Source organism: Abrus precatorius, unplaced genomic scaffold (assembly GCF_003935025.1).
Source record: "Abrus precatorius isolate BTA unplaced genomic scaffold, Abrus_2018 Scaffold9, whole genome shotgun sequence".
NCBI lineage: Eukaryota > Viridiplantae > Streptophyta > Magnoliopsida > Fabales > Fabaceae > Abrus > Abrus precatorius.
Window position 1 is genome coordinate 31,617,507 of NW_020874439.1, and position 25,452 is coordinate 31,642,958.

Sequence of the window (25,452 nt, forward strand, 5' to 3'; positions counted from 1 at the left end):
CGCTTTCATTTGTGTTCATGTTCTTATGTAGGTCTTGGTAGGGAGGGAATGGCCTCAGCGGTAGGAAGATCCAAGTTATTGGTCTTAAAGCTTAGTTGAAGTGAAGTAGGCACTGTTCATCGCATAAACCATGCCTAGATACCCGAAAACGTATAATACTTACGATCCAAGGCAGAATGGGAATATTCAGTGAAGTAGGCACTGTTGCTACACCATCCTTGGCAGCATACCTCTCTCACACTCTGATTCAAGGACTATTCAATGATACAGTAAAAATATTCTGATATAATCCAAATTGATATTATCTTCTTTCATGAATGTGTTAGGGAATGTTACTAGCATTATTCATTTAATATTATTGGTAACAGATGAAATGCAACATACTAACAAATAACACATGGAAATTAAACAGATGATAGATACACTGCAGACTATGCTAAACTACCAAGTTGATCTAGAAACGATAAATTGCAAGAAAGTTGATATTTGAAGGGTGAAAGCTCTTGCAGCTAACAGTTATATGTGTAAATTTTGGTTGCTGAACAAAACTCTCACAAATTCCTGAAGCTCTTGCAGCTAACAGTTATATGTGTAAATTTTGATTGCTGAACAAAACTCTCACAAATTCGGTAGTAATTTATGAGAATTGATTGAACTTTGGTTTTGTCATGAATGGGTAAATGCAGGCTTGGGAGTGGATATGAGTTGAGGTAAAAAGATAAGCCCAAGTATTTAAAACTAAGAAGCCCATGTGGATGCATACTCTTGGATCAATTGAACAAAAGCCCCGTAATCAAACAAATGACGCCTCCAAATGTCCATAGGTCCCTTGAGAAATCAATGAGTTGGTTTTCTCTGGCATCATTTTATGGCCTTATCATTTAAAAAATATACTTGGTGACCCAAAAAAACAACAAAATATACTTTGTGTGGTAATTTAATATTTTTAAATTAAGGTGCAATACCCTATTGGATCAATGTCTCATTTGGAAGAGTTTCTCGCCATTAATTTAATTGTTTAACAACATATTAATAAGTGTGTTAATTTGGGTATATATACACACACACACACAAATCAATTGTTAAAATATTTATATAAATAAGTGTTTTATGTTTTTGACATGTTAATTAAGAAGTAATATTAATATATTTTATTTCCTTTGAATGGTCTACAAAATCAATTTTATAGGAATATTGCAAAAAATAATAATGAAATTATTTATACTAATTTTATATTTAAAATAAATCAATTAGTAGGAATGGATTAAAAAAATAGAGTAAAAATAATTCATTAACTTTAATTTAATCAAAGTTGTCAACTGCTCGTTTGAAATAGTTGAATTATTTGAAATTTAGATCGTTTTGGAGGGCTGAAAAACTGCTTTGTAGTGTAGTTAGTTTATTTAGCAAATTAGATGAAAATTTGAAAGATCTGTTTTAATTATTTTTTTTAAATGGTTTTGCTCCGTCTCATATTCTTAGCATTGTTTTGGATGATTGTGATTGTTTTTTGTTTTCTCTCAAACCTCTTCTTCCCTTATTTATCCATCTACTTCATTATTATCAGATGCACCAAACACAGGCTATATATTTATAATATTTGTAAAATATTATAAATTATTTATAATTTTATAGAAATATTTCATTTAAATCTATTTGGGGAAAAAAAAACTTTATGAAGTTCTTTTTTCCAATCATACTTAGCAAAAAAGAAGTCATTGCTAAGAAGACAAGGATGTTCCAACCCTTCTACCCATAAACTTTATAAAGTTACATATCAATCACAAATTTGATAAATTAAAACAAAGATTAGATGACAAATTATAAAAGGATATGAAAATACCTTTTTTTTAACAGATATATCCAATTCTAAGATCTAATCTTTGTCATATCCAATCATACTTAGTCATGCATTATGTTATTTTTTGAGCTTTGCTTAGTTGTTCGGCCACCTGCTTAATAATTTAAGAACTATTTGAAGTCCAAACACAAGAGTACAAAAGGTCTTTTCATTACAACCAATTAGGGTTAGGAAGCATCTATTTTGTCACTAATAGATCGAATACCAACAGAGGTGTTTGCATGGACTCGTCAACCAACAAATAACTGGCATTTCTTTCCTTCAAAATATTATTTTTCCATTTTTTTCTAATATGAATCTTATTATAAAAAAAATTAATCAGTATATTTTTTCCTCTGAAAAATGAGAACAAGATGCATGGTTATATATTAATTAAGAATCAATTAAAGTAAAGTTATTCCTCATTCAATTTGTTAATAGCTTAATAGGCTAAGCTCACAAACTACTTAATTATAAACTTTATTCCTGTGAGGTGTGTGCCTGTATTTAATTTTGCCTTTTATGTTATTAATCTTTTTCATTTTAAAGCACAAATGTAATATTGAGATAAAGAAGTGTGCACATTTTTTCATCTCTTTGCTACTTGTTCAAGAAATATAAAACCGCAAATGAAAAGAGTGCTCCAAAACTAATCATTCAATTTTTTTCTTCATATTTTAGTTTGAATTGATTACACATAAGCACTAATATTTCCAACTTCAATCAATGAAAAAGGAGTCAATCACTTCACTAGAAAATTAAAAGAACTCTAAATTAAATAACGATAACAACCACTTGGTTCATTATTCATGTTCTAGTGTTCTACACCTTTCTTGCTCTCTTGAGCTAGCCTCAATGGAGCATCTAGTATTATATTAGAGATATATTACTCCTATAACAAATTTATATAATAATTTATAATAATAAAAAATTCTCTCCATCTAACCATCCTCTTTAATACTCTCTCTTGTTTTTTTTTTTTTTATTTCTAATTTATAAAAAAAATATTATTGTAAGAATAATATTAGATGAATAAGATATAGCCACTATTGAATAACTTGGTCATATCTATAATCCAGCTATAAGTAGCAGATTAAACAACAGTGCTGAAATAACTGCCGGCAATACAGAATGCTAATATTAATGAAATTTATAATTGATTAATCCAATGTGCTGTATCTTATTTGTGTAAAAATTGGAATCTTACTAATCAAAAGATTCACTTTTTTTAGGTAAATTAATTATAAGAAATTATCAATGAGAAGAGAACAAGTTGGCAAACTATGATTTTGTCCCTTATGCTTATTGTAAAGTTTCAAGTCAAATCTTTCACGCCATTTGCTAGATTAGTTATACAAACAAATAAAACAAAATGGAAACAGTAGACATCATCTAAAAGTCTATGCCCAATTAATTTGTAGGACTCAGCACACACCATCTTCTATTAATTACATTGGTCCATCTGGTTATCTTCTATAAATTTAAAAGATGTTATATAATTTCAGTCAAATCTCTTATATAAATGAAGATTCCAACTTTTTAACTAACTCATAATTATATCGACACTTGATTTAAGCTTCGCCAGAAAATCTCCAATCGAAACTGTTTTTATATCCATATTTCATCTATATATGTAAAAGATCATATTTTTTTGTTCAACATTATTTGCATTAAATTGAATATAAAGATAATCTCATATATTAATGTGGTTGATATCTTTGGATAGGGTTAAAGTAGGAGAGTCATTATATAATGCAAGCTAAAGTAAATGTTTTCCCGTTAATAATTGAAGACAACAAATAATACTAAGTATAAGGGCTACTGCAGGCAGAATTCAAGTTAATAGGATTGGTTATTTGAATATAATATATAAGCAAAATACTATTTTCTAAAAAAACAATTCAGAAAAATCTCACAGACCTACACTAAGATTAGAAAATATCACTAACCTCAATATTAATTTATATGGAATTATATTATTGTATTTTTTTAGTAAAAGATTTGTCCTAAAATTAAATGCAAGTTTGCGAAAGTGATAGATCCATCCCCTTAGAACCGATTTTTCATTGGCTAAAATACGTATTTTTATACGAATTAATTAATGAAGATACCAACAAATTCCAACATGGTTGGTACATATAAATAGTTGGCTCCTTAAATATATTAATAGGAATTCAATTTTTGATTACTTAATTGCACATAAAAAAAGTATAAAACTAAGATAAATCATATAATTATCAATTTTTTTGCATTTTATTATATTCTAACAACTAATAGTATTTCCCCCAATTAAGAAATTAAAAAGAATTACAGTCGTAGTGCTACAAATGCCCTTTCTTTGACTTGTATTGTAAGTGACATAAGCATCATATAAATATGATACGGATAGCCAACTAATGTGTTGCCGTGAGAACTGGGAAGAATGCCTCTTAAAACTGGTTCATTTTACTTACTATTTTTGACTCATCAACTTCAGTTACCATTTGGTGTCAGCTATTTTCTTAAAATGCTTTTACTAAAATTGTAGATATGGTTCATTTTTCACTTAATAATAAAGTTTTTGGTATACAATGTATACAGAGAGATTAGTCAAGTAAAAATACTTAATTATTATAAAAATAAATAAATATAATGAATATAAATTATCAAGTCTCAAGGATAAAAAAAATAAGCACACATAATTATTTAAAGTAATAATATAATCATTAAATAAATTTTAATTTTAGAGTAGTTGAGATAACCATGATGATAATGACATGTTTAGTAGATCCTTTGCCTTGATTTGCATGCAATTTATCTTTCGCACCAAACATATGTTACGGTCTCATAATCAAGGAACCAGAATTTGGTTTCCTAGGCAAAATTTGTGCCGCGAATAATTGACTTTCAATGTGAATTATCTCAGTCAAAACACAAACTCTACTCATGTGGGTGGTGTTGTTGAGCATCTTTGTCTCAATACAATACAATATGTTTAGTTTGAAGAATAATAATCTAACTGAGTACGACAACTAGAACTTGAGCAAAATATCCTTTTAAGCACATGAATTAGAAATTAACTAATGATTTAATTTGTGTTATTAATATATATTATTTAGATAAATGGGCATGTGCATGTGGATCTGCATCATCAATGATCAACGTCCACGCCTCACTTTCAAAGGAAAGAGGACTATTGTTGAGTTTGACTTGAGTTTCGTTGATCCACACAACTTTGTGAAAGACTATTCTTCAACATGAAGAAAACGTAATATTGAAAGGGATTGAACCACTCCATCAAATTATTTTTTATTTTTTACAATTTGTGAATATTAAATTAGAGTGAGACGTGTCAACAAAAAGAAAAGGTGAGATTGGAAATCAAAGACAGTACTCTAGGACAGTGTGTGGCCAATATAATATAATATAAATCTGTTATATTCCCATTGGTGAACCTCCATTTATCACAAGCGATGAAGATTTAAAACAATAATATAATAAGCAAGCATGGTATCTAAATATACAGTTGTGCGAAACATTTTTTTTTCTGTTTAATTTCTATAATGTTAATATTGAAATTTTGTTTAATAAAAAATACGATGAACAAAATTACCAGGATGTTCTAACACAAATGAGATATAGTTTGTTTTATTTAAAATATTTTAGATCATTAAAATATCATCTGTTGTAAACAACAAAAACACATTTAAGTTAAATATCTCATAGGGCATAATTTTACTTTTCATTCAATTAAGAAACGTAATCAATAGGTGATCTTCCTTTTTCACGTTAGAATATTAGAACTCTGTATTTTCAGAATTTCTTGTTATACCTCTTTGAGCATGTCGTATGCCGACAGTGAATGAATATACTTTGTCTTATAGAAAGGAATATATTGGGTCGTGTAACCTTTTTTGTGAACCTCTGGGCTCTTGTCTGAACATTGTGTCTCTTCCTGCGTCTGTATTCAATAATAATTTTATTATATTCATATACACACATGGCTTTAACGCTCTCATACAGGTTGACCTTCAACTCGGCATGTATATATTTTTTCAATCAGATCTATCATGAAAAGCCAGAATCATTTTTTTAAACTATTTATAATTAATTAATTATATATATATATATATATATAGAGAGAGAGAGAGAGAGAGAGAGAGAGAGATGGGTGGGATTATATTTAGATTTGAATATTTTCATATTATTGAGTAATATGTATGAGATATGATTATATTAAAAAGAGAAAAATATAATTTTTATCAATTTTAATTAGTGAGACTTATAATTAATTAAAATGAATATTTAATTAATAAAAATTATATAATTTCCTCTTTAATGTGATTATATTGTATTAAGATGAAAAAAATACAAATTCCATATAGCTTTAGGCGATAAGCATGGCTTTTTGAACTTTGTAACAGTCAACATTAGCAGGTGTCTTCCTAGAAGTACATAACACATCAAATGAGGACCCTACAATTTTGAAAAATACAGAAGCTTTGATACCACTGAGATCCACTTTATCAATCAGTCAAATCAATTCACATTTTGAAGACATGAAAATGTAATTAATTACCATGCCATTGCCAGTTTTTCTTGTTTATGATTAGGTGAGGGTATGCTACCACCTTCTTATAATTCCCTCTATATATTAGAGTGTCTCATCAACACAGTTTCTCAAGACACTTCAGCCACTCACATCCTATAGCTTCACCACAAAAAATGGCACTTTCTCCTACTCGTTCTTATTCTTTTTCTTTATCATCATCATCTATTGTTGCACTAGGAGTGTTCCTACTTCTTGTAGGAACCTCTTCAGCTCAACTCTCTGAAAACTTTTATTCTAAGAAATGTCCAAAGGTTTTTGGCACTGTGAAATCTGTTGTTAAATCTGCTGTGGCCAAAGAACCTCGCATGGGAGCATCTATTCTTCGCCTCTTTTTTCATGATTGCTTTGTTGATGTAATTTAATCTAACCTTTGATCCTTCCTATCTACAGTAGCTTCTGATTTTAACTTCTCATCTAGATTAGCATTTTTGCATGTCGTATGACTTTTTATTATTCATGATGAAGTAAATTCATTATCTCCACTATTGGGCTATAGCTCATATTATATACCATTTTACCAAACTTCACTTAGGCTTTCAAAAACCCATCTCATCTTCAAAGACATATTCTTTACTTCAACAATTTACATGTATCTCGATTTGGATTAGGATACCTGTTAAAAATTTAAGAAGATACTTGAACGTTTAAAAAGAGAAAAATTTTCAGACATTATCCATATATTTTTCAAAAATCATAATCTAGCTCTCATTTTTTTTTTCATATAGTATTTGATTTTGATTTTAATTCCTTTAAATAACACAATTTTTTATTTAATCTTTTAAAATATTATAAAAATTTTATTTGATCACTCATGAACTAGACAGTTAGCAAATAAAAGATTAGATGAGGGAAAAAAATGAAAGAATTAGATTATATATCTTTTTAAAAATAAAGAATTAATTCAAAATCGTAATATTAAAAACAAAAACATTGTTAACCCTTTGTTTTATCATGTAGTTCTCCTCCTAGACTTTTGGAAAATGTCGTGCTTTTTTTTCATTGCGTAGCTTTTCAAATAATTTGGAACAAAGATGGTTTGACAATACGGACAACACATTATTGAAAAAAAAAAAAAAAAAACTTTTACATCGGAAGAGCTTTTACATCAGTTTTGTATTTCATATAAATACAAGCCATGTAAAAAGTTTAAAACTTTCTACATTAATAATAAAAAATTGATATAGAAACATATCAGATCTTTTATAATTGATTAAAAAAATTTGTAAAAATTTTAAAAATATTGTTGCATCTTTTTCTACTTTATTTCACAAAAAATATATATAAAATTTTGTTATAAAAAATATTTTTTATACTAGTAAAAGAAAAATAAATAAATATATTAAGTGTTATAATGATTAAAATAATAATATAATGTGTACAAATTAAAGTTGAAATTTTTCTTATTGAATGATGCAAGTATGTATGCCCCACTCCTTTGTTTTGCCGTGTCATTGCATCACGTTGTATAGTGCATTGATTTGACAAAAAAAAAAAAAAAAACCCAATTTGGTTTCTTCTATTAATGTACTTTATAAAAAAAATGTTCCAACAAAATCAAATTTTTTAAAAAAATGTTTATCATTTATCATACAAGTACACGTATTTTTCTCATATACAATTTTTTTTGTTATTTTAAATGAGAACTCATTTGAGAAAGTAAATTCACATAAATTTATATTTTATTAGTTATAGACATCACTTATATTTAAACTTATAATTTTTTTCCATAAAAACTAAAACTTTCAGTTTAAGATTATCAAACACTATTCCTCAATAACATATCTACATTGAAAAATAATAATAAACAATAACAACTTTTTCCTATGAATATATGCAATCATTTTGCCCTTAACTAGAAATGCATCATTCAAAGTAATTTTTGCTTTGAACATGGACCTCACTTGTTGCTTGATGGTGCATGGATTTTAACAGGGTTGTGATGGGTCATTACTACTTGATGACACTCCATCCTTTAGGGGAGAGAAGACTGCAGCTCCCAACAACAATTCTGTGAGAGGTTTCGAAGTAATTGATGCTATCAAGACTAAGGTGGAGGCAATATGCCCCTCTGTTGTCTCATGTGCTGATATCTTGGCCATTGCTTCTCGTGACTCTGTTCAGCTTGTGAGTTCAAAACCTTAATTAGTTTTAGCAACTTTTAATAATTGACACTACTAAAAAATCCATATATACCTTGTCCTTATCATTATAGATTGAAGACTTAAAACTGATCTGATGAACTAATATCAATATTTTCTTATACTAATAGTATGTTATATTAATTTTTATACTAATAAATCATATATATTAATATAATGCCTCATATAATTAACATAAATTTATAATATTTATATTAATAATTTTAAGATTTTATTAATAACTTTGGTTAATATTTTTTATAATTTAATTTGTGAGAAAAATATATTTTAACATAGAATATGAATATTTTTTGTAGTGTGATTTCTGAACAAAGATGGTAATTAGTTGTTTCTGAAAATTAAGGCATTCAAAATATTTTATTTGTTATGATGGTTTATTTTGTTGCATATGGTGCAGCTTGGAGGGCCATTTTGGAAAGTAAAACTTGGAAGAAGGGATTCTAGAACAGCCAACTTCACAGCTGCTAACACTGGTGTTATCCCACCTCCCACATCTAACCTCAGCAACCTTATCTCAACATTTCAAGCTCAAGGGCTTTCTGCTAATGACATGGTTGCCTTATCTGGTATTTCTATTTTTCTTCTCTCTCTTTCTGTAATGCCCAACTTCTCCCTTCCATTATGGGAACAATTAGTGTTTTTGTCTGTGTTTAGGTGACACATTTTAATGATTATTTTGTACGCAACAGTGGTTTTTATCTAATAAAATTCATGAGGTGGACCAGGATATGTATGTGACATTCAAACTACCACGTGCATTGGATTAAGTCCTTCAATTTTTCTAAGCTTAAAAGTCATGTGTCATTCCATAATAACACATGAAAGGCATGTTTAAATTTAACTGATAATCATCCATAATATTTCATTGTCCGGGCAAATAAGTGAAACTAATAATTTAGTACTCACTACCATTCATGTTTTGTACCTATATAACCAGAAAATGTAATAATTAACAAGTAATTTTATATATCAAATAAAATTGCAGTTATATCATAATTTAATTTAGAATTAGAAAACCTCAAATCTGTACAAAAAGGGAATAAAATTCGTAAAAAGAAAAAATTGTTATTGAGAGAATTTCATGTGCCATAAATTTATAAATTAATTATTAAATTCATAAATACTCAAACAGTGTCAATATTCATTTAAACCTCCCATCCTCTTTTTTTTTCCTTTTTTTTCTCTTTCTATCACATCATTTCACTTGTTACATTTATCATTTTTCTTTCTTCTATTTCTTTCTCACACTTTCATATATAGGTGTCTACAAAACACTTTTCTTTGTAGATTAATAAAAGTAAATAAATAATTATTAATTTGACTAATATTTCGTTGAAATAGAGTCCTAACAATAGGAAATCAATTATTATAATTTAGTATGTGCAACCATTGTGTATAGACTGTAGAGTTAGTTAAATCCCTTATAAACATTATATTGTATATAGGAATATTAAATGATGCTATATATTTTTTATGTTTTATGATTGGTTTCACACTTTCAGGGTCTCACACAATTGGGAAAGCAAGGTGTACTAGTTTCAGAAATCGCATATACAATGAAAGCAACATTGACAATTCATTTGCTAAGGCTAGGCAGAGAAAGTGTCCAAGGACTAGTGGTTCAGGAGACAACAATCTTGCAGTTCTAGACTTTAGAACTCCTGATCATTTTGACAACAATTACTACAAAAACCTCATCATCAAAAGGGGACTCCTCCATTCTGATCAAGTGCTTTTCAATGGTGGATCTACTGATTCACTTGTTAGAACTTACAGTAAGAATAATAAGGCCTTTGATTCTGACTTTGTTAAAGCAATGATTAAGATGGGAAACAACAAACCCTTAACTGGGTCACAAGGAGAGATTAGGAAGAACTGCAGGAAAGTGAATTAAGACTCATATTATCTTATTTGTTGTAAACTTTGTGCCCCCAAAAGTGGGAAAGTTGTTTGGTAAGTTGAGGTGTTTTATGTCATTGGAAAAATTTGAGTTGTTTGTTCTCAGTTCAATTTAAATTGTACTGATGTAACTTTATCATATAATTATTATGTAATAAATTATAAGGCATTTTGCTTTTTGTAGCAATTGGAATGCACCTTGGTTTGCATTAGCAGCTGTGTACTTTTATTTACATAAATTAACAATTCATTTAATAGTTTGGTTAGTGTAAATAAAGGCCTTTTATTTACATTCTTAAAAGAATAATTACTTCAATCAATAAACTTGCTAATTTACACACATGAGGCATACTCTCCAGCATATGTCTTTAACTTTCAACTATGAACAAAAAAGAAGTGTCTATATTGTAAATATTGGATCGAATTTGACATGGGCACAAAACACATTATTTTTTATAAATCTAAGGATGACTTAATTAATCCAAGCAATTATCATGAGTTACTAAAATTTATTTTATATAATTTTTTACACTTTACTCTTAGGTCACAATATTTTTAATTTATTTTAAATAACTTAATCAACTTGTTACTAAAATAATAATCTTATACCAACCTCATAACTTACCCTATTATTATTCATCTCTTTTCCAAATTAATATACTTTACCTACCAGTTGTCATGAAATTTAAAAAAAAGAAAGACAAAATAAAATTGAATAATGATTAAAAAATACCGTGATGTTAGATTGCTCTCCAACATAGTTCATTAACTGTTTTTTGTCTAACTCAACCACTTGCCTTTCAAGACCAACCAACATAGAGACATCCTAAGATACAATTAGAAAATTATTTAGTTTATTTAAATAGAAAAATTTGTTTTTGAAGCCATTAAATTGTTTGGTTAAAATTTGGTATTTAACCATCACTCACTAGTTAACAGTGTTTTAAAAATTGAATAAAACTAACGAACAAAATATTCGTCTCCATTACGTGATTGACCTGACTTGATTTAAATCAAATTAAATATTAATTTAATCAAATCATAAACATACACAGGGGTCTAGTGAATATGACTTGTACTAATTAGTTAGATTAAATTCTACTTGTAAGATTGTGTGACGTGTATTGTTTTTAGTGTATGATGCATCGTTTATAACAAAGAAAAAACATCACACCAGAATTTGATGAAACTGAAAGAGAGAAGACTACTGATCTGTATAGTTCGGTGATCCTTTCAAAAAGCTCTCATTGTACAATTCAATTTCTAAAATCTATTGATTAGTGCATCCACAGATAACCTAGTATATTGATATAGACAAATAGAAGTGTCTTTTTCAAAATGGGCTAAAGAGGATAATTAATTGTGAATTTCAATACATGGTTTAATTAAGTTTTTATTGATTTTTTTTATATGAAGATTTATGTCATAAATTTTACTGTAAAATTTATTGAGATAAATTAAAAATAATTTATTTTGATAAACTATACTAAAAAATTATTGAAATAAATTATTCAAAACTATTAAAAGAATTATTTCCATAAGTTGTTCATAAAGTCTATTAAATATATCCTAAATTAAATTAAAACTTTTAGCTTTAAATAAAAGTCCTTTTAAAAATTCGATTAAAATACGAGTATTGTTATGGGTTATTCGATCTTTTTTTTTATCATGCCATGTAGTTTTTCTTGTATTAAGTATTTCATTTTTTTATTTTTAATTGTTAATTTTTTAAAATAATATTCGTTTTAATTTAATTTCAGTTAATGTTTAAACTTTGATATATTATATTAAATTGAAGATATCATTATATTTTATAAACAAAATTTTAAGATTATTATAATTTTAATCAATATTACTTTAAATTTATTTTTAAAATTTTGAGATACCATGTAATAAAGATTAAAAAAAATCTATGTAAAAAACAACCTTATTTTAATTTTTGAAATTTAACAATATTTTTTTAATTTAATCATATTTAATATATTAAAATATGCATTGTTAACAATTAAAATATTTATTTTTAAAAATTTATAAAATTTATCAAATTAAAAAATAATGATATAATATACTTTTTATTTTAAAAAATTATTTTAATTTAATTACTCTCGTGCAAGTCATGTCATCCTTTCACTCTTCATGAAGACGTGTCTTTCTTATATTATGACATGTATCATAAATTTACAAATTAAAGAAAAATTCTACTTTTCATAATTTCATTCACCAATAATTAAATTTCTTGGATCACCACTAAATATAATAAAACATTTGTAAATAATCATTAAAATAAAATTTGAAATTTTCTATGTTTAAATTGTATTTAATATCAGTTAAATAATGATTTATCGTTAAATTAATTTTATATAATATTTTTCAATTCATTTTTTATAAATGCATTGGTGCACGAACACTAACTGATTATTAGACAAACTATTTTTATATTTTAACATGAACACCAATACTATAAAGCAATTGAATTATCCTGGGGAAAATGAAAAATGGGACGGCAAGAACTTTATCTAAAGAGGGTATCATATAATCATGTTGTCTTCATGATGCTTGCGATGCCTGTTTTAAAATCATCCACGCATGAACATAACACCTAGATCCGTATCTCAATGAAAGGGGCAGTAAGGGGTCACCAAATAAATCACATCATTTTATTTGTCCACAACCATCATGCCCTAGCACAGCAACAAAAGCTAGACATTCTTTTGTTAAAACAGAAGCTAGACTTACATGTGTAATTTTTCTTACATCACAAAGGTTTCTCACTTGGAGGACACAATCAATCCTCCACAAATATTTTTCTTCTTTCCCTTTACATGCAAGTGAAAACAATACAAAACACCTTTACACACATTATTTGCACCCTGTAATGTATAAATGGGAGAGATTCTATAGGAGTTAATTCAAAACCTTTGGATACCACAAGAGGTAGGGAATTCAAAATCAGCCCCTCCCACCATTCCCATGTCTTTGACTTCTAAATTGATTAAGGAGCGTCTGGGCCTAAGCATGGAAGAAAATTAATTACTTTGCAAAAACAGAAGGGGATACAAAGCAATTAAATTATGAAACTATAAAGAAAGAACCATACCTTTTCTTTGGCCCTTGGGGTGCCTGACTGTGATAATGCTACTAATGGTGGGACAGCTCCTTGTTGGAGCACCATGCTTAAAAATCTGTTACTGTGCAAGCAAAGATGCAGAAGAGCTGCTGCTGCATTTTCCTTTCCTCTGGCAGAACCCAACTCGACAACCTCAACCAAAACAGGAATCCCACCTTCCTGACCAATTGCATTTCTTCCTTCTGGAATTGTGGCAAGATTTGCTAAGACAGCCACTGCTTTGTCAACCATTCCAGCTGCCGGATCCATTAACTCCACAAGGTGCTTCACAGCACCAGCTTGCACAATCCGACCCTTATTTTCATGATATATTGACAAATTAAATAAAGCAGTAGCAGCATCTTTCTTTCCCCTAGGAGTTCCATTTCCTAATAAATCCACCAATGGTCTAATTGCCCCTGACCTCCCTATGATAATCTTGTTTTCCTCAATCACAGATAAGCTGAAAAGAGTGGCAGCTGAATTCTCCTTGGCTTCTGGGCTCCCAGTCTCAAGCACATGAATCAGAGGATCAATTGCACCAGCATTTGCAATTGCACTTTTGTTATTATCGTTGATTGATAAGTTGAGAAGTGCAGTAACAGCATTTTCTTGGATCCTAATATCTGTTGATCGAAGTAAATCAACTAATAAGACAATGGCTCCACAGTTTGCAATTGCAATCCGATTATCCATATTGTGCTTAGCAAGAAGGCGGAGTTCTGCTGTAGCCTCTCTCTGAGTATCAAGATCAGAGCTCCTCAAGCCCTCAACCAAATTCCGAACCTGGTTTTCAATACCAGAAAGATCAGGTCTTGTTTCAATGGCAGGAGAAGATGCTATCCTAGGAACAAGCCTCTCTGATGGCCTCCTCCATATGGCATGGTTTCGGGACCTTGTCTCCATCAATCGGGGTGGGAACTCATGTTCTCTATGCATAGATGGTATGGCAGCAGCACCAGCAGTCTCTGGCCCTGGATTTAATTCACCAGAAGCATCTCTACTGTGGCCTGGACTTGTTGACAGCTGAGGAACATTGTCATCATCACCTTGTGTTTCTTGAGGAAAATTAGCAGTGCAAAGTGCACTGGAATCAGAAACAGCTCTATTATGGGTTTGAGATTGTACAGAGCTAATGGCACTGGACGATTCCTTTCTAGGTGGTGACATTGATGGTTGGCCAACTGAATCCACACTGCTTTCATCTGAGCTAGCAGACCTATCGTCCAAACCTGCAGGTGACATTCTTACAGGATCTGTATATTGCCCATTAACCATAACACTTAAAGAACCTTCTGAAGTTGAACGGGGATGCAATGGTGAGGATCCCTCTCTCTGAATTCCACCAGACGTTATGTTATTACCTGGTGAACTAAAAGAGCGAGACCGAGCTGACTCAGGTGAGGATGGCTGGTTGCTCCTGGAATGAGCAAAAACAGGAGATTCTCTGGTTGTACCAGATTCCATATACCCATGAAGGACAGATGCTTGATTTATATTTGTGGATTTGGCGGGATCAACCAGCTGTACATTGTTTGTTTCACACCAATTAGCAATTAGTGCTTTTACAGTATAGTTAGGTATTAAATTTGTGTGAGCCAGAGTCTGACGTGTCTTTGGACAAACAGTAAGCCCAAGATCAATCCAGTTCTTGATAAAAGTCCGCTCATATGTTTGCCCTGACGCCACAATCACAGGATCAGTCATCAACTCCAACGAAAGAGGACAACAAAAATCAGCAGGTATTGGAACTGGGCTGGAACTCTGGGCTTGCTTAAGCATAACAAGACGCTCATGCATACGAGTTACAACAGCAATCATTTGATCAATGTATTCAGCTTCTGCAGTCTTTTCAGTTTGTTCAGCATTCTCCTTCAACCTTTCAAGAGCCACAGCCTCAATTAGAACCTCCTGATTAGACCTTAGGCCCAGGCTATCAGCAATTTTTGCCAGGACCTCTGAATTGGGTCCTACATTTTCCATTTGCTCTGTAATAGCTTCCTTAATGACTGATGAGGTCTCTTCATGTCCCAAAAGCTTAAGCTTTTGAGCACAGAGCTGCAATTTGTACATTGATATTATACACCCTAATTTTTTTTTCCTAAAATGAACATACAAATCCAACTAAATGAGGAATCTTAAATTTTCTTGATAAGTAGAATATTTTACCTGTAAATGTTCAGAACTCAATTCATCGGGGAGACATTGCTGAGAAGACTTCAGCTGCTGGAAAATATTAAGCCCTGAAGTGCGAATCCTTGATATTAGGGGTTCAACTTGCATAACCTAGTCAAGAAAGTGGTAGTAAGAACTCGACAGGCAATCAACATACAAGAATAAAACTAGGCACAACAAAATAATTACTATACATTCTAATTCTATATCTGGTGGCAACCCAACTCAAGCAAAGATACTTGCATTCTATGCACTTTTAGCCTAATCACATCAGACAAAAGTGGATAAAGAAAGAAACAGCTAGCTTTTAGGAAGGATTTTGCCTAGCTATCAATATGCAATCCAAAGACTCAGAACACTTATTGTCACCTTAAGAAATCCATATATAACTATTAATAGTCCAGGCCTAACTCGCTCTTAAAGGTTAACTCAAAGGAAGAGGATTGCCCAAGTTTTTTAAGGACTATCATGGCCTTATTCCTAAAAAGTGTGGAACATCTTAACACACAAACACACACCCTCATGTTTAAGATTGGACATTTAGTAGTATTGGTACACCTACAAGTGACTTAACATTAAAAACAGAAAGGCTTTGATACCATAATAGAAAATTAGGCCTGATTTACTTCTAAAAATTAGGTTAACGGAAGAAGATTGTTCAAGTCTTGTAAGGAGTATCTTGACCTTATTCCTAGTCAATATGGGCATCTCAACCATAACTATCTTAGAAAATAACCCACCAAGAATCAACATGGTTAATTCCATGCTGTCAACTCAAATCTGATCTGACTCCAAGTCCCAACCATCACCAAGACCAAATTGTCTTCTCACTCTGACTAAAAAGGAAATCTTCTAAAGTAACCAAAACTATGACATATGAAATCGTCTTTCAATAATAAGGTGGTTCATAGTTCACCCTATCATTTAAAAGGTGAAGCATATGCATCATCAGATAATAAGAACTGTCTACAACAAGGTCCATACTCCATATACAATGGATAAGGATTTCATATTTCACGGTTTGGCAACCTACTGATTTACTGATTCATATCATATGATGAATCACAAATGGCTTAGAATCATTCAATATGTCATGAAGCAGTTCATTCCATATCATAAATACAACATGATTCAATGATTCTTTTCTCTTTCTTTTCTGCTTTTTTTTTTTCACCAGTTCATATCAGAGAAATTGAGAAGTTAAGAAAAGAAAGCTTAAAGTGTTTAAAATGAGCTGAAGAAGCACTGATAATGCACCCTATTTGATTATTTCATTGCTCTATTGTCATCTAAAATAGAGGCTTCCTACATTCACTTACTCACTCAACGCACAACTTATTTCGCCATATCATTGCTATGTTTTCATTCTGATTCATGACTTGTCATATTGTTTTGAAAGAATTATGGTTAAGTTACTTTGTCAATTCCTAGTTCAAAATTATTACATCTAGCACTATACATCATTTATATAATATATTTCAATCTATTTTTCGTTGTGTCTTGTGATATTATCATTCAATACAAATAATGGTTCACAATTCAAAATTAATATTTTGATTCACAATTTGAGTTGTCATTCAATGACCATTAAGTAATAGATAATAAATTTGATCTATCAGTCAAATTCGGAAAAGGAAATACATCTTGCCAAACTACATATTATACTTCATATTAAATCAGACAATTATGAATGATGATCATGTTGAAAACTATACAAATATGTCAACTAATTTTAGTAAGTCACAATCTAAAAATCTTGAGCTTCTGTAGATGTGAAAAATAATGACAGATACGCATTTTCAAAGAGAACAGAACTACTGATTTTTCGAGACAATATCTTAGAAAGAATGATGCAGGATCATGACCAAAACAAAAGAAAGATGATGAAATAATAGAATACAAACTCATTTAATAAAAAAAAACACTCCATTTTGAATGCAACAAGCAAGCTACCATGATTTCACATCCACCACCACTATCGTATCTTCTCCATTTACCACTAAATAGCATTACCAAACCATCATGTCTTTCAAATAATTAGGGTCCAGAACCTTTGATTCTCCAAAAGTAAAACCTCCAACTCTTATTATTAAAAACAAATGAACATGGAAAAACAATTAGAATATGGGTGCACATCATCAAACACAAGGCAAAGCATTGAGTGAGCAGAGAATGAAACACTATGACATAATGTCAAAAGAAGAAGCCCGAGAAAGATGATTAAAAGGTAGTACAGGCCAAACAGAAACAGAAAATGACAAAATATACCAAAGCTATCATAACTGTGAACAGAAGAGAATAACATGATTTCCTCACCAACCACAAAACAAAATACTGCAGATATATTTATCCTAAAATTGAATCTGCATATACAGTAATGACAAGGACAACCATACCATAATTGAAGCTCAGGTCATTTTAAATTAAAGTAACAAGTACAACTAAGATGAATTTGTCCTCTGCATCTACAAACTAAAATTTAAGATTTTATGAGACTTACAAAGTACACTTTGCTAGACAATAGGTGCCAGTTCTCAACATGATCCTTTAATTCATCAACAGCATGACCCATTTCTTCCAATATCTTATTAAGCACTTCATCAGAAGCTAACTCAGAATTAACAATCGCATCAATAATTGGCTTCAATAACTTAAGTATCTCCTCTGCCTTGCAGTAATACTTTGAGACAGGTTCAGTGTTCATGTTTCCAGAAAATGATATATGCAAAAATGAGGATATCCCATCAACAATCATTTTTAACAATGATATCTCCATAACACCTGCATATAATAATAATAATAATAAAATAAATAAAAATCAAATTAATATCAGCATGTAGATTTAAAGCTCGTTTAATTTCTACAAAGCAAATTAAGTACAGCAGCATAAGCTAGAAATTCTAACTATCACCAAAAACAAAAAGGTCAAGGTATGAACTTCAGGTACAATACACAGCCAAAATATAATACATGTAAATAATAAATAGATTAGACCCTCCTCAAACTCTCCACTGCATGCATGTGGGAAAAAAAACACCATCTCATAATTCAGTCAATTAATAAAGGACTCCTAACAAGCTATGTTCTACATTAAAAAGGCACCCAGAGAGAAAGAAGGCTTGTGCAATGCAAACACAAAAAGTTAATTGGAATAGAAGGGTGATGGGCATGAAAAGGCACAGAAGGCCAACCATGAAAGACAATGGCTTCTTGTTTGGATCTGATAACAGTTTCATTAAAAAGTCAAGCATTTGTTCAGTCTCACACAGATCAAAAATCATCACTAAAATACAGTTCAATTGAACACTACACATCCACTGATATACTCTAAGCCAACATCCTATTCTCATAATGAACCCAATACACACACAAATACATGGGTCAAAGCATTAACAAGAATATTTCTAACAGAATATCTTTCACTATTCTTGAAAAGATAGTTCACTAATTGATTGAGGAATAAGTAATTCGACTCATTCATATCCCAATCATGAATGTTTGGAATCCATATTATGCAAGGAGACATGGCCTTTTTTAATTCAAATTGAAAGGTGATGTGAATAAGCCTATTTGCAACATCATATCCATAGTTAAAGCTCCACCATGAGGTGTTGTCGTATCATAATATTTCCCACTTATCAGTTGTTTACATGTTTAAAAGAATTATTTTCTTAAATAATAAATAAGTTAGCCCATTTAATCTACCACCCACTATGATTAGTGTTGACATTGAGAAACTGTTTATCAAGCATTCAACCCAATCCAGCTGACATGAGGCTAACAATGACACATCCAGCTGAACCAGGTCCACCAATTTGATAGGTATATACATAGTCGCAACTTACTCTAATATGTCACAAATAAATGATAACAAAAAGAAACAAAGATACTACCTTCTTACATGTCATGTGTAAATGATAAAAGGAAAAGTGCAGTAATATGAGTTGTGGGAAGCCTAAGGCAAAAGGCTCCCAACTTCCACTATTTTATGATTTGGGAGAGGTGAGACATTAGCAGCCTCCCTCTAGAGGTTGTTTTTGTGACTAAAACTCATGACCTCCAAGTCACAACACAACAATTGAAGATGTGAACAATTGTATGATAGAAAACATTTATTAGGAAACCCAACAGTGGTTGGCTACAGTGGGAATGGACAATGACCCCAAGCAAACTTTATCTGCAAAGGCAAGGATTCAAAACCAAGGTTCAGCACTCAAAGAAGACTTTACCTAATCTCCCCTCCCAGCCCAAGGGTTAGTCCGCTTCGTTTGTGGGGATATCGAGTCAAAGATTAAAAAATAGTTTACGTTGTTACAAGTTAAAAGGATTATTTTGGACAAAGTGTAAGATTAGTGGGATGAAGAACGGAAATATTTAAACCTTGTTCCCGGGTAACCCTTTAAGTATAAATCAAATTTACTAGCTGCTCAAATCTGTTCATCAATTTTCTTCAGTAGATAGCAGGATTTGAACTTTAGACTCATCCGAAGCTTCTTCCTATAGATCCTATTTTTAGTTCCCAATTCTTCTCCAAGTAGTTACTACTTCTTGCTTTATTCCGTTTGCAAGTTCAAGGCAAAGATATTGTGAGATTAGCTTAGTCAATAACTGTTCTTGTTTGTTCTTTGTTTTATCTTCTCCCTTTTTTCTAATGTGTCTTATCCTCTGTTCTTTTACTTATTTATTTCTCTCATCCAATAATGTTCTTTCATTCAAAAAGAAACAAATATATTTACTAAGCTACTAAATAAAGCTTGAGAGAGGCCAAAGAGCATACAGAGTATTATTTAATGAACATGAAATATGCAGAGGGTAAGAACTTATCTCTTTTATGGGATTTTTGGAGACCCTAGCTTGAAATGTAGATTTTCTTTCTCTTATAAAACAGGCCTATATTAGTGGGTAAGTTTTGGCTTGGAACATATCAATTGGATGAATGGTGCTTGATTGAGCTACGTTTTTGGAATGGCACAACATGCACCTGAATCTCCCAAGTCCCAATTGCTAATTAAATGATATCTTTATATAAAAAAGGTCTGATAGGAGTGAAAAGTAGAAAATTTAGATGGGAGTGGTATACATGCACAAAAAGTATTAAAAAATTAAAGGCAGATTTCATCTATTTGAGGGGGATTGCTTAAATTAATAATATACGCAACAATTAAGGAAAAAAATTGTTCACAGGGGTGGTCCCCCCCCCCCCAAAAAAAAAAAAAAAAAAAACACCCACAAGATCTTCCCCCAGGTCAGACCGCAATCAAAAAGTCCTTTGGTTTCATAGTCAGCCTCTACATCCAGTATCAATTTTTTTCTAATCAATTTGGATGATCTATTTTGATTGCATAGTGAACCCATTTAGGACTACTGCTTCTATTATAAGGATTTCTGCAAAAATAAAAACTCTGATAAAAGACTTTCTGCAATTTATTGAATGAGGGGATGTCCCTTCATAGCCTATAGTAAAAGGTAACAATGCTGAAAGGCATCCTTCTCTTCAATTAAGAACATATTTGTTAAGATGAGAAAAAACAAGAAGGCATAAAAAAATTATGTGTATTTCAACTATATCACAAGATGTATATTTATATTACTAATGGTAATAATAATAATAATCAATTACAAAATTAAAGACAAATATACAGTTATCTAATTACTATAATTACATGGATACTATTTCCTTAAATAACATATTTACATATATTTCACACTCACCTCAAGCTGAAACATATAAATCATATACACCGAACTTGTCACATGTGTACTTAATACGAGAACACCTTATAGATTTTGTGAATACATCTACCAGTTAATCATTTGATATTATAAAATTAGGATCTAACTCACTCTCAAAAGCAAGCTCATAAGAAAATGACTACCCTAGCCCTTATAAAGAGTATTTTGACTCTATTCTTAACCAATGTAGAATATCTTAACACACCCATTTCACGTCCAGGACTAGACATCTAGTGCATGAAATTTACAAAACTGGACATCTGCACGAGTGACCCAATAGGACTGGACATCTGTGGACAGTCTAACATTCAAACTAAATAGGCTTTGATACCATATTAAGATGAGAGAAAAAGATAAGACATAAACAGAATTCTATGAATTTCAATTACACCACGAGATGTATATTTATATTAATAATGGTAATAATAATCAACTATAAAATTAAAGACAAATATACAATTACCTAATTACTATAATTATATGGATATTATTTTCCTAAATAACATATTTACATATATTTAACAATATCTATCAAAAGTCATGCTTCATGTTAATGTTTTTTCCTAACTGAATGTAAATGAGCAATGACCTAATTGCAGTCAAGGAAACCCGAGGTACAGTCAATGAAACCGTTTAGGTGGTGTCTGTTCCGTCGTAAAGAATAGTATATAATACAGAGTGCAAGGAAATGATGAGACCTGATGGTACAAGGGACCAATAACCCTCTATATTATCCAATGTTTTACACGGTATTGTATAAGCTACCTGATATAACCTTAAGACATAAATGTTTTAGGATTGAGTATGACCTACTTACGCAATTAATTGTCAATGTAAGACTTCTTATGTGTTAAAAAGGAAAAGAAAAGAAAAAGAGCATAGCAAAAAATGAACTAATCAAACGACGATAAAAATAGGAATACGACAAACTTTTAGTCACTATCAATAGAACGTTACAATCAGGATGTTTCAAAGAAAAGGAAAGCCTACTACCAAATGCCAGGCTAATAACAGGCCTGATATGCACATCATGCTACTAAATCAATCCCATCAAGCCACAAAGACAGGCACAGATGCATGTGTTCAACATGCAAGACTGTGATTCCAAAGTTTCAGTTGACATAGAGAAAAGTGCACTCCTAAATGTCAGTATGAGAAAAGAGGAGACCCTCCACTTGAAGTCTCACACCGAACAAAATAGGTGACTAACACTCATGCATCACATTTCCTACCTGATCTTACAACGTTACTATTGAGAAAAGGCATCACACTGCCATGCAAACACACCAAGCATCATTATCACACAACAACTTTTAACTTATAAATATCCATTCCTTAATTCACCAAACAACGCATTGGATATCACATCTGTCTACCTAGAACTCAAAATGCCAAATGAGTCAACCTAAAGCAGTCTATGCTCCAGTCCACACACCCAAAATAAAATTTAATTTAATTAAAAACAAAACTCATCTTAGTCAAATCAAGTTGAGTTTATCAATTCAAACTCAACTAAAGTTAAGTTTAGTCCACATGACTTGCAATCATTTTTCTCAAAATAACCGAAACTCATCGATCCAAAAACAGTCACTTGGAGTTGATCTAGCTCAACACACAAATTGAACTCAGTTCATAGCACAACAAGAATCACAACTTCCCTAATGCATAATTAGCAACTATATTTCAAACATGGTTGTTTCTTCTTCCCACCTATTAAAACTACAAACCACAGTTGCAAAGTCTCACAAGCAAATTTTCACGCTACGGTCAAAGTTAAAATTCGAGAAAAAAATTAATCAAACATGGAATTTACCGATGGAGCAAAACCTAGTCCGGCTGTTTCCAGGACTCTGTTCGATTCGTCAAGTTGTTGAAGGTTGAAACAACGAGCTGAAGAAAACGAAGCAAAAGCGTATTTTCTTCTTCTTCTTTTTGCTCTGGTTCTTCTTCCTTTGTACAGTTTAGTCGCCGGAAAGTGAGAGTGACCACCGCCGGCAAGGGAGCGTCACGGCTTCGTTGTCTGGCCGGCGACGGTGGCGATCCACCAGAGGAAATGGGACGGGTAATTAGGGCAAGTTCTTCAAAGAATTGGGAAATTTCGGAGACTCCGTTTTCTGTACGTGTTTTTTATTTTTTATTTATTTTTTCTTAAATATTAATTTCTCTTTGGATGAACTCTTAAATTGATTATTCAATTAGGACTAATGAACTCAATCTAATCTCTCTCTCTCTCTCTCTCTCTCTCCCTCTCTCTCTCCTTTGATTTCATGTGTAGTATAAATATGCTGTTTCATTTCTTTGGCAACTAAACAAACTTTTTTAAGTGTATATTTAACATGTGTTAAAAAAATTATAAAAATATACATATAAGTCAGAATAAAAACGTGTATATAGGTAAATATTTCTAAATTTGAGCTTAAATAGTTTTACTCTTTTAAATTTAATTTGACATTAAAATTATAATATATATTTAAATATATTGATAAGATTATAATAAAATTCAGTATGCTTTTTTATTTTTAATTTAATATAAAATTTAGAATTTATCAAATTAGTTTAAATACAAATTTTAAAAAATCAATTTAAAAATTATCAAACATTAATTAATTAATTTATAAATCGTACATGTAAATATTTAAAATAAAAAAAGTTTTATTCAACTTAAAAATAAAACTTTTTATCATTAGTATAATTTATTATTGAATACATGAATTCACTAAGAAATGTTTTAATTATAAATTAGTACTAATAAATATATCTGTGCATCGCACAAATTTGAATAAATATATTTATATTTTTATTAGTTAATTTAATTTTAAAATAAATCATATATAAAAAAATAAATATTAAAGTTAAACTTAATTTATATATGAATTTAAAAATTCTAAATCTTAATAATAAATTTATTATAAATTAATAAATATATTTTTATGTTATACAAATTTATTTATATTTTTTATGAAATTAATTTTTTAAAATAAATCAAAATTATAATTTAAATACAAAAATATATAATAATAAAATTTTATTATATTAAATAATATCAAATATAATTACATTAAAATATAATAAATATATTTTTATATATAAATTTTTTCATATATTTTTATCCTTTTTAATAATAAAAATTATTATTCTTTTAGTTGATGTAAATATAAAAAATAATTTTTTAAAAATAAATTAAAGAGAATATGAAAATAAAAAAAAAAACTGGAAACTTTTTAATTATTTTTAAATATAAATAATAGAAATCTATTATATTATTATTATTATTATTAAATATTTTTAAATGAAAATAAAAAAATATATACTAATGAATAGAAATATAACAAAAAATATTTTTCAATACACAATGAGATTTAGTATTATACTTAAGTAAGATTCAATGGAATGATGTCTAATTTTTATTTCTCAATAATTAAAATAAATATTAACAAAAATTTATTTGATAAACTATATATAAAATTATGAAATAATAATTTTAAAATGTTATATTTAAATTTGACTTATAATAAGTAAATATATACTAATAATTAATAATTTTAATTTAAAATATTTTCTTAACTTCTACATTAGCATTAATTTTAAGAATATGATATTATAAATAATTATATCAATAAAAAAAATTTATTTATCCTACTTCATATTTTATGTATAATTTAGTTTATAATTGATAAATGAATCGTAACTCCATTATATGATTGAATACTCTAAAAAAAATTTAAAAGCATTCAAATTTTTTTAATAATCACATAATTAGAATATAAAAAGTTAATAAATAAATATAGTTTAAAATATTAATATTAAAAATAGTAAAAAATATTTTTATAATATTTTAAAAATTAATTTATATCTTTATTTGATTATAGATTTTTTCTATAATTATAAGAAAAATATTTAAAATGTAAAAGAAATATTAAAAAGTTAAAAAGCTCTTTTTACTGTTAAA

The 25,452-nt window shown here is 29.7% G+C and overlaps 2 protein-coding genes across 4 annotated transcripts; one reads left to right on the plus strand and one right to left on the minus strand.

The window, feature by feature from the left end:
- Positions 1-6,520: 6,520 nt before the first annotated feature.
- LOC113849021 (peroxidase 4-like) lies at positions 6,521-10,548 on the plus strand. The gene is made up of 4 exons (XM_027478548.1): positions 6,521-6,784; positions 8,364-8,555; positions 8,988-9,156; positions 10,093-10,548. Exons 1-4 carry the CDS (start codon positions 6,545-6,547, stop codon positions 10,482-10,484), a joined length of 993 nt encoding a protein of 330 aa, XP_027334349.1. The 5' UTR covers positions 6,521-6,544; the 3' UTR covers positions 10,485-10,548.
- A 2,439-nt stretch (positions 10,549-12,987) lies between these two features.
- LOC113848991 (U-box domain-containing protein 4) lies at positions 12,988-23,806 on the minus strand. Of its 3 annotated transcripts, XM_027478489.1 has the most exons (6): positions 23,317-23,668; positions 18,271-18,551; positions 15,765-15,881; positions 13,587-15,653; positions 13,406-13,498; positions 13,026-13,170 (listed from the first exon to the last, which is right to left on the minus strand). In XM_027478489.1, exons 2-5 carry the CDS (start codon positions 18,544-18,546, stop codon positions 13,439-13,441), a joined length of 2,520 nt encoding a protein of 839 aa, XP_027334290.1. In that variant the 5' UTR covers positions 18,547-18,551; positions 23,317-23,668; the 3' UTR covers positions 13,026-13,170; positions 13,406-13,438. The 3 variants fall into 3 exon arrangements, with proteins under 3 accessions (XP_027334289.1, XP_027334290.1, XP_027334291.1); XM_027478488.1 differs by having other exon boundaries at positions 12,988-13,498; positions 23,317-23,806; XM_027478490.1 differs by lacking the exon at positions 18,271-18,551 and having other exon boundaries at positions 13,026-13,498.
- Between the last annotated feature and the right edge of the window lie 1,646 nt (positions 23,807-25,452).